This window comes from Seriola lalandi, unplaced genomic scaffold (assembly GCF_002814215.2).
Source record: "Seriola lalandi dorsalis isolate HSWRI2012SDOR001 ecotype SW California unplaced genomic scaffold, Sedor1 jcf7180002054879, whole genome shotgun sequence".
Taxonomy (NCBI): domain Eukaryota; kingdom Metazoa; phylum Chordata; class Actinopteri; order Carangiformes; family Carangidae; genus Seriola; species Seriola lalandi.
In genome coordinates this window covers 1637154-1647794 of record NW_019525432.1, presented here as the reverse complement: position 1 = coordinate 1647794, position 10641 = coordinate 1637154, and the positions used below count along the sequence as shown (strand labels likewise).

Sequence of the window (10641 nt, the reverse complement as noted above, 5' to 3'; positions counted from 1 at the left end):
CCCCCCCATAAATTTAACTTTTTACACCTGCAGGATTTCTTTAACAGTCATTCCTGACAAACTGAAGAAAAGGAAAGAAATGACACATCACTTTAGAAATATTCATAACCAGACTCCATGATTGTCTTGTTTTACTTTTAATTAGCCGTTTACATCAACACAAATAGAAAACATGAATAATTGTGACATCATTCTGGTTCTTCTGTAGCTCTGTGTTATTCATCATTACACGTGGCTTCTGCAGTTAAACTAGGCTGATTCACTTAAACTTAATCTCATTTGAAAGTAGAGTTATAGTCCATGACGGCTGATTTTTAATGACTATCATCTGGGTGTAGATGGTTTTAAAATAATCTCTCGCACTGTTACCTACCGAGGCGACACCTAGTGGATATTTGCTGTGATTCACTCACTCCTTCCACCCTTCTCCACCTCTCCCATCCCACCCTCCACCTGCCTCCACAGACGATGATGTGGACCTGGAGCAGCTGGTGAATGAGATGAACTCCTCCATGGAGAGCGTGTACTCTACACAGGCAGACACGGCGCTACTCTTGAACAATGGCCACATGCACACTCCTCACAACCACCACCACGTGCATGTGCACGCTGCCTACCCGGGACACGGCCAGGGCCACCGTCGTCACACCCCGCCCCTGCCCACCACTTCTTCTCCCTCCAGGGAGAGGCTGCGACACTCTCAGCCCATGCACATCCAGGCCGTCAGGTAGACACACACACACACACACACACACACACACACACAACCTGCCCTCTGTGTTGATCTCACTGTTTTATGTTTAAGATAAAGACAGCTGGAAGCACTGTGCTTACAGAAATGAAAATATGTATGAAAGAAGAGACAGTTCGGCTTGAGGAAGAACACTTCTGTTAGTCCTCTACTCTCTTCTTGTCAGCCTTTCCCTCACAGTTTTTATTTTCATACAGTATAAGATGGGGGCATCGATTGCACATAATGATTGAACTACAGGTCTTCGTTTTAAATCCAGTTGGGAAAGTCAGATTCATTAGAAATGTATAATTATAGAGCTTTTTTTTGTTTTGTTTTTTTGTTTTGGGCTTGTGATGTTACAGATAATCAATTTCCTAAATCACCATATTACTTTTAAAAGTCATTATCTACAGTCACTTGGCACCAAAACAATTTTAACCTTTAGTTTCTTCTACTAGTCTGTGTGAATGACTTACATTGATTTACATAGTTGCTGGAGCAAAATTAAGTTATGAATTAAAACATGTTACAGTAAAGTATTGAATCACTACAAGTCTCATTTCTTGTGATAAACTTCATGCTCCACTATAAGATGTGGGCTGTGTCTTCCCATACTCATGTGTCACACCATTATTGTCAGTCTTTCACTGGTCAGCCAGCACAGTGACAGAAGTGTGTGTGTCTCCCTCTGCAGGTGCCTGCAGGAAGAGCAGCAGCTGCGTCCTGCCTCCCTGCCGGCCATCCCCAACCCTTTCCCTGAGCTCTGCAGCCCAGCAGGCTCCCCCGTTGTCAGCCCCATACAGACCTCTGACAACCATGTAAGTGTGCTTACACTACCTCACTGGTGCTAATACACACACACACACACACACACACACACACACAAACACACACACACACACACACACACACATACACACGCACACTGGAGGAGTTGCTGCCTTCCAATGCTATAATAAGGAAAAAACTGACTTTAATTTTCTAGCGTATTTACTGTTAGTTTAGTTAAATTATTTCATGGGCGTGACATCACATGTTGCAGCATACAGTGAGGAAATGAAAACACATGGCTTGTTGTAGTATTGTTTTACATTTTTTTTCAGTTTTTAAGTTTTTACTGGTCAATACCACTATGGTTTAGATGGGGTTTGGACTCCTCCTCACATTTGTTGTCCTTTACTTGACCACTATCACAAGCGAGGGAGTGGCTGTGTGTGTGTGTGTGTGTGTGTGTGTGTGTGTGTGTGTGTGTGTGTGTGTGTGTGTGTGTGCGCGCTCTGAAACCAGCTGACTGGCCTGTTATGTTCAGGACAGAGCAGCGTTGTGTTGACTTTGGCTGCGCACAGCCTTTCCTTCCATTACACAACAGCTCACCCTGGGTTATCTGACTGCGTATGTGTGTGTGTGTGTGTGTGTGAGTGTGTGTGTGTGTGTGTGTGTTATTCTGGAAGGCATCATTATCAATCACATGTACACATACGCATAAGAGTGACAGACATGTTTTGCTGTGGAAGGAGAAGAGCAATGTCTCCAGGATGCTGCAGACAGAGTGCAGACTTCCGTATCAGAGCTGGGAATACGGCTGGGAACGTCTGCAGGTCGGATCTCTCTGAACCTTTTAAATCCGTCTGCCGACTCTGGCAAGACAGGCGCCCATTTCCGGTTCACACGCTTCAACCCTGGGCCTTTAGCGTCACTGTGTGTTTGTGTGTGTGTGTGTGTGTGTGTGTGTGTGTCATAGCCTTGCCCTTCCTTCCCCGGTAGAGCCTCCTGTCCCAGGAATGTTCCATCCTTCTCAAAGATGTTTTCAGGATGCCCACCCTGAACAATAAAAGTTATTTTAGATGCTCACTCACCCTCTTGCTCTCTTCACATCCACACACACTCACACTCACACTCACACACACCCATATTGATGCACACACCGATAATACACACAGGTGGCATTATTCAGTTCACACGCACGCATGCACATGTGATAAGGCAAAGCATTATTTTTGCATTTCGTTGACATCATCTCACAAGGTCTGGAGTCAGAGAGCGAGTTTGCAGTTTGTACAAAGGATCTTTGTGAGTGTTTGTTCTGTGAGAGCTGACGACACGTTGCCTCATTTCTCTTTCCCAGAGCATCTTTGTTTTGTCCAGTTTTCTTCATTTAACAGCTGCCTTGTGTGTCTAAAGACTGTCAGCACTTGTTATAATAAAGATATACATTAGTATTTTGTGGTTATTGGTGTATTTTGACAGTTTTAACAGCAGTTTCTGTGTGCAGTTTTTTCTTAGAGCTGCTTTGCATATGCTTTGTATCTGACATCAATGACTCATTACTGGTTTAATTTTTCAAACAGATTACGGCTCAGGGCTCTGGCAGCAGTTTGCTTCTTCTTTACTTCATTTTTCATGGCATGTCATCAGGTTGGAGTAGGCAGGAAATTCTTCAAGACTGCTTAATGGCACAAAAACAGGAAGCTGGTAGTATTCTTCCAGCAGGAACAGTGATAAAGCTCATGCTGGACGGAGTAAAAGGCACATGGAAAAATCACTTCCAACATTCCATCATGTTTATCATCGTCGGCAAAGGAGAAAAAACCTTTTTGGCTGAAGGAGCTGAGGAGGTGGCTGGGAGGGTGATAAATGTGTGTGTCATGGGAAGCGAAAAACACCAGTATAAAGAAACATCTCTGCTATGATTTGATTGATTAATTCTCATTTATTATTGTGACACTGATACAGTAATGCTTAAAATTGTTTCATAGAATAACTTAATGGCCATGTCTGCCCAGACTGTGTGAGATGGACCATGTGCCTGGCGCAGCGACTGTTTTTTCCGCTGTTAAAATGGCAAAAGTGATACGCCCTTAATGCATTTGAGCCATGCACTTCAGTCCATGTGCTTTGGACTGTTGAAATAGAGCCCTTGGTCTTGTTTACAAATGTTATGGCTATAAAACATCAAACTAAACCAGCCACGGCAATAACTGGGCTTCAGTGGATGCGTGTGGAACCATCATGTATTTTAATCTGCTCTAATGCTTAAAATGAGCCGTGGCTAGTCTCCGGCTGATTGAACGAAACCTTCACTGATCAGCAAGACCAGCGGCAGACTGGCCACAACTTGGCCTTTACCTTCAGACGTCAGCGCTTCAGCTGCCAGGCTCCGTTACGTGATGTCGTACGTAAGCTAACAGAAAGGTTGTGAAGGTGTTTGAGCACATGTGTGCAAGTTGGTTTAGTTATGTAGTCTGAGGAGCAATTGAGGATGGCTTACACAACAATGCAGACGAGACTCTCAGATGTGCAGTGCGTTGGTCTGCAGACATAGTTGCATTGTATTTGCATTGGCATGATTTTATCATAGGATCTCTCTCCCTCCAGCTGTAGAGTTGGAATCTGAACATTCTTCACTAAGCTTCAGTCTTTCTCAAGGGGATACACAGCTTATAATAAGAGCCAGTAAAACTGTATGTGACATGACAGGTTTATGGCCTGTGTTGCCTTTGATAACATAAATGGAGTTGTCCTCGGGGTGTTGTGACCAGGCTTCTATGAATAGATGAAATGACGCTGCATCTGCATCAGATTTTAGAGGAAAGTTTAGGGGAATACCCATCTCATGGTAAATTTATAAAATTTCCTTTTAAAATGTGTCTGGTTGGTGCTGAGGCCAAAGCTAGTTCAGCAGTCCGACTGTAATGTTAATGTTGAACTCTGATAGAGGCCGTTTCCCACGCAAGTTGTGGCAGTCTTACACCATGCGGTTCAGCCATGTTACCCCGGCTTTCACAAGGATTTGGTCAGGTCCTGTCTGTCATCACTGGGCAAACGGGTTTGCTTTGGCATCATGACTTCGGCTGTAACGCAACTCCTGCTTTTATTTGTGGCCAGAGACGTGGCATTACGGACATCAGGGACAGCCCCAGCGGTTAAAGGGACCATCTCTCAACCAGAGGACTCGGGTTCAAGCCCCCTGTGTTGGCAAGCATCCATCCTGCCGAAGTGCATTTAAGCAAGATACAGAACCCCTTCCAGCCCTGGATTTGCCGCTCTGTAGTTGGCCTTGACCTCTGACCTCCCTGTGGAAGAAGGCAAGAGAAAAGAGGGTTATAGTGAAAAAGAGGGATGTGAAAAAGTCAGTTTCTCATGCTTTGTTATTCAGCGCATGGTCTGATTATTGAAATATTTGGGCTTGCGAAATTTTACAAAAGTTAAAACAGATTATGGACAAAGAGGAATCATACTTCTGTCTACAGTCTGATCATCTGGGTGTTTTCTTTTCTTTTCTTTTTTTAGCTGTGCCAAGAGTGATGCAGGTCAGTTGGTCTACGACTACAACTACTGGATGAACTACCTTGAAATGTTGTTCAGACGTTTACGGTCCCCAGAGGATGAATCCTGATGATGTTGAGGCTATAAAATCAAGTATGGATGTTAATGGTGGTCAAAGTTACTGTACTAAAGCACTTTGGTTTATGCTGAAATACCTGGGGCTACTACCCAAACAGCAAAATGAAACTTCTGGCCCAAAATAAAATGGGCCAGAAGCGTATGGGCCCAAGTCTGGCCCATACGCTTCCACATCTGGGTAGATTACAGCTGTTGTCCTCTGGTGTTGTCTGACAGCCATAAGATTTTCTGTGTGTGCGCCAGAATAAGTCCAGATTCGGGTCATGGGCCTTTACTCAGCCAGAACAAAACATGCATGTGGCCCAAGTATGGGTGAAATTTATTTTGCTATCTGGATACCATCAGCCTCAGTTTTGTATTTTTGTACTTTTGTACTTTTGTATTTTGTACAGTTTTGTATTTTGTTCTAAATATTAGCATGCTTTCACACCAAACAGAGCTGGTGAACATCAACAAACAGCATGTTAACATTGTGCTTGTGAGCATGTTAGCAATTAGCTCAAAAATCACCGCTGTGTCTATGTACAGTCTCACAGAGCTGTGACCGTAGACTCTTGTTTTCAGATTCTTTGACGTCTGCTACGTGCCTGAAGCTAATGTTGTGATGCTATCGTCAAATTTTTCATTTTGCATCCTTCTTGCTTGAAACGGCTGGATGCCTCTTGTGATAATTTAGCATGGTTGCTGTTGAGCTAGGGTGTGTGAGGCCATTCTGAACCTCACACTAAACAAGACTGTCCTTGCTTAAAGCAAAATATGACATGATGGCTATATATACTGCAGCAGTGTCATAAAAACTAATTTAAGGCTAACGCTCTGAGTCACACACTCTCAGTTTAGGATTCCTACCTCCCCCTTTGTCTGTGGTCAGCTGATGCACTTCTGCACGCAATGGTCTGCTGACCCACTGCAATCAGATCAGGTGTGTGTGCGTGTGTGTGTGTGTGTGTGTGTGTGTGTGTGTGTAAAGGTGGCAGTGAAAGCCTGTTCAACATGGTAAGCTTACAATGGCATATAGACATGTAAGCTCCAATGTTAGATGGACTCTAGGTTGCTGTGTTTCCTCACACAGACCAAGATGCTTTACTGTAAATTGAAATTTAATCACGTACCTGGGGAGAATTCACCAACGTTAGAAGCTCAGTTCTGTGAGTGTCTTAGTAGGAGTGTGTGTGTGTGTGTGTGTGTGTGTGTGTGTGTGTGTGTGTGTGTGTGTGTGTGTGTAATGAAGATTTGCAGGACTTTTTTTCTGCCACGCAGTAAATATTTTACATGCCGTGGCAATGTGATGACGTAACCTAATAATTATTCAGGGAACATACGCTTGTTCGACACACACACACACACACACATACACACACACACACACACACAGACACACATGCGCGCCTGACGCCTGAATGTGTATCATTACTGTCAAGCTAGAGCTTGATGCTAGATTTAGTTTTTCTCTCAGAACTCAGCTGTTAGTTTACAATATCCAGATGAGCAGATCTCATCTGAGCTCATTTTAGGAGCCAGAAATCCTGATTGTCAGCATCTCAGAATCACAGTCAGATTCAGAATCAGAATCTGGTTTATTGCCAAGTAGGTTTTCAACATACAAGGAATTTGCTTTGTTGTTTTGTTGCATATCAATAGATATAGAACAGACATAGTGAGAAGAAAGAAATATGAACAAACAATAATTGCTTGGATAATTGCAACACTGGTTCTACCATGTTGAAATCAAGCTATTTAAATTGACATAATTAAGGGTTAGGACAAGATTAAAAATGGTTTATATGTAACATTCAGAAAACTGTTATTAATGACAGCAGTGAACTGCAGTCAGCATCCTGTGGCTTGCGCTAATGAATGTCACGTCTACCCGCAGAGTACAAGACTGAACGTGATTGACCGCCATCATGTTGATAGATGAGGTAACTAAAGTTTCCCTGTTATTATAGTTTGACTATAAGCTGTGCTTGAGACTATAGTTTAGTGTAGTGATGTTGTGGTGATGTTGACCTGAGTTTTCTCCCGATGTCGGCCTCACTCCTGTTTGACCAGACAGGCTTCATTAGATAAAACTTTGTTTTTGTTTTTTGTGCTCATGTGGAGTTTGTGTTGTAGTCTGTATTGTGCTGGGAGCTGGTTCATTTGTTGACGGACTCCTATATCTGAGCTAATGTAAGCTAGCGTAGCACACTGTTTTAGGGCAGCGGAAGAGAGACATTGAGGCAAAGGCTATCGGAAGTGAGATTAAACGTCACCCCGAGTCCTTTTCATAGAAATCAGTCCACAGGCTCTTACAAGCAAATGAGAAAGTGAGGGAAGGTCTCGTTTTTAAAGTTACATTACAATCTGTTCACGTTCTGACAATAAAAAATGTAACTAGCTTCACATTTTTATATATAACACCTTCAAATTGTAATTCCTGAAGAGGAAGTTCACAGACATTCTTTGTTTCTTGGGATTTTATCAAATAAGATCAGTGATATTTCTCTACAGCGGGCATTCATTTTGCTGAGGGATGGAGATCTTTGTGTTTCCTGCTCAGACAAATTAGATGAAAGATGGCGTGCGGATGGGATTTGCACGCTTAAATAAATCATTGTGTAAACTTCTCTGCTAAATCCACTGGCAGGTCAAAATTTTGACTCATGTTCTTTTTTTATTGGATCGATTTCACCAACGCCCACATGACTTCATTTAGCAAAACCTATGGGTGATCTTTACACCCACAGCAGAGATTCCTAGAACCGACTGGTAGACATGCATCAGTCAGTCAGAGGACTGTGACTCTGACTGTGTACACATTTATCTGTGTGCGTGCGTGCATGCATGCGTGTGTGTCTGTGTGTGTGTGTGTGTGTGTGTGTGTGTGTGTGTCTGAGACAGTGCCGTGTCAGTGTTGGGTCGTGGGAAGATGGGGAGGTGAGCCACTCAGTAAGGCTTTGTGGTGGCGCTCCAGAGAGGTGAAATTGAGTTTGGACTGTCTGCAGAGCTAATCAGCTCTGTCTGGCTTGAAACCCGACCACTCACAGACATGAAAGACGACTGATGCTGTAATAGACCAGGGTGGGAAGTCACCAGCAACCAGCATTCAAATGCTGACATTAGATATGGGTGTGTTAGTCTGCTACGGCAGCCTCTGCCAGACATTCAGGTATCACTCGGAGATTTGTAGCAGCTCGTATTGTATTAACTGCAGGATAATGTAAGAATTAGCTGTTAGTTTAATGTCTTTAGCCGTTTAACACAATTTGTTTAAGTAAAAAGGTTACACTGTTTACAGTAGAAGAATTGGCATTTAATATGACCCTGTATTACATAATCAGGGAAAAACAACATTAACCGACTAATCAATATTTTGAGATTAACAATGGAAAAAATAGCAAGACGAGAATCATCACCCTGCATTACCCCTTAGATTTAATGTGTTTTAGCGTCTTTCACTTCATTGTTTTGGATTTACCACCCACAGCTTTGTTTTGCTCTTATTAGGGGTTTTCCAGCTGCAGAATTTGGCAGTTTTCAACAAAAAAGATCTGATAAAGACATAAAACAACAGGCTGACAAAGTAAACAGCTAGCTGGTGAATATAGTGGCGCATTTAGTAGCTAAAGTGTCAGATATATTGCTCAGTGGTTAGTCGAGAGCAAAACCAGAGCTGAAATGAGAGTTCAATTTGAACTTACATTCATCAGTCCAGATACACTACTACAAATAATTTCTAACTGCTCAGTGTTTGATAGATTCGTTCACTGGCACATGTTTGCTAACCTGCTCACCATACCAACTTTATAAGGTGATGCTATGAGAGTGGAGTCGTTGTATTGATCTTGAGATGGTGATCGATTACTGTGAGTCCTACTGAATTAACCCTTGTCACTTCCTTAAGATACTTATCAGAAGAATTATGCATTTCCTCTTAAGCAGTCACTCTGCCAGCAAAATCAGCTCATCATCTATAAAGAAAGAAAGAATACAAACCACATTACCTCGGACTGGGCCGAAGGTTCAACTTCCAACATCTACATTCATGATTTTGTCCTGTAAGCACATTCAAATAAAAGCAACTTGTGAGCCCAGTCTCTATATAATTGTGTAAGCTAACCATTTCCATTTGCCCCAATGGCCAACAAATAATAGAAGCACCACTCTCCCTCCTCCAATGAATCAAGATTTATTTTACAGTCTGTGGAAGAGATCTGCTCTGGCTTAAAACAACCAGATCTGTGTGTGTGTGTGTGTGTGTGTGTGTGTGTGTGTGTGTGTGTGTGTGTGTGTTAGCTTATGTACGTATGAGTGTGTGCCTTTGTTCTGTGGTGTGTGTGTGTTTGCGTATAGCTTGATAGGTTTAGAGGCCCATAAACCTCTTGGTCAAGTGGACCTGACCTTAACGCAGATTATTGTGTTTGACATCTGACCCCATACGAACTGTGCTTGTGTGTGTGTGTGTGTGTGTGCGTGTGTGCGTGTCTTTGTTTATATGCATGCAGGTGTCTCTCCATGACCTTTCAATCCAATATGCTGTGGCTCAAAGCCTTTTTTACGTGTGTGTGCGTGTGTGTGTGTGTGCGTGTGTGCGTGTGTGCGTGTGTGTGTGTGTGTGTGTGTGTGTGTGTGTGTGTGTGTGTGTCTGTGTGTGTCTGTGTGTGTCTGTGTCTGTGTGGACTGTATTACCACCACTTACCTTCCTCTGGTGGAGAGAAAAAGGGGAAGTAGGGGAGGGGAAAACAGAGGGGGCAGAACAAGCCAAGGTGAGTTAAACTGAATCATGTAAAGATAGAACTTGAGTACTGAGGAAGGATTTTTCTATTTCATGTGCAGAAACTATTATTTAAAAGTTAAAGAACAAGTATATGAACAAATTGAAATGTAAATGCAAGAAATTAGAAAGAAAACAGATTAAAAAGGAAAAACTGTCCTGCTGACTCCATATGACGCACAATGTGAGCTTTTTATCTCCTCCTACACTCACCCTTTCTTTCACATGTGCTCATCACATACATGAACATGCATTATCCTCCTGCACACACACACACACACACACACACACACACACACACACACACACACGTGTATGTACACTCGGTAAGAGCCGGTGTTATACTGCTCCCCAGATGGCTGCAAAACCACCGCGTGCGACTGGAGAAAAAAGACGAGCAGTAAAGTCAAAAATCTGCTGGAGCTGGTTGTCATAGTTTACAATGTGTGTGTATTTATAATGTGTGTGTGTGTGTGTGTGTGTGTGTGTGTGTGTGTGTGTGTGTGTGTGTATGTGGGGCTCATAGTTCTCATGCACATTGTATTAGGGGCCAGCTGGGTTGGCCTCCGCTCTACACATGAGCCTGATTATGACTCAGTATTGCATTACTGACATTCCTCCATAGCTCTCGCTCTTTTCTGTCTCTCTCTCTCTCTCGCCCCCCCCCCCCTTCTTTTTCTTTATCTCCCTCTCCCTGTCTACCTCTCCTGAGGCTGGGCAGATTTGCTGAGCAACCACCCCCCCCCCA

General features: G+C 43.1%; 1 protein-coding gene across 3 annotated transcripts in view; it reads left to right on the top strand.

The window, feature by feature from the left end:
- Window positions 1–10641, top strand: part of LOC111671450 (growth factor receptor-bound protein 10-like) — a 45363-nt gene that overhangs the window by 14016 nt on the left and 20706 nt on the right. For all 3 annotated transcript variants that reach the window (XM_023428536.2, XM_023428535.2, XM_087179911.1), the window contains 2 exons: window positions 466–727; window positions 1428–1551. In XM_023428536.2, the coding sequence (XP_023284304.1) occupies window positions 466–727; window positions 1428–1551 (386 nt within the window). The remainder of the gene's footprint in view (window positions 1–465; window positions 728–1427; window positions 1552–10641) is intronic.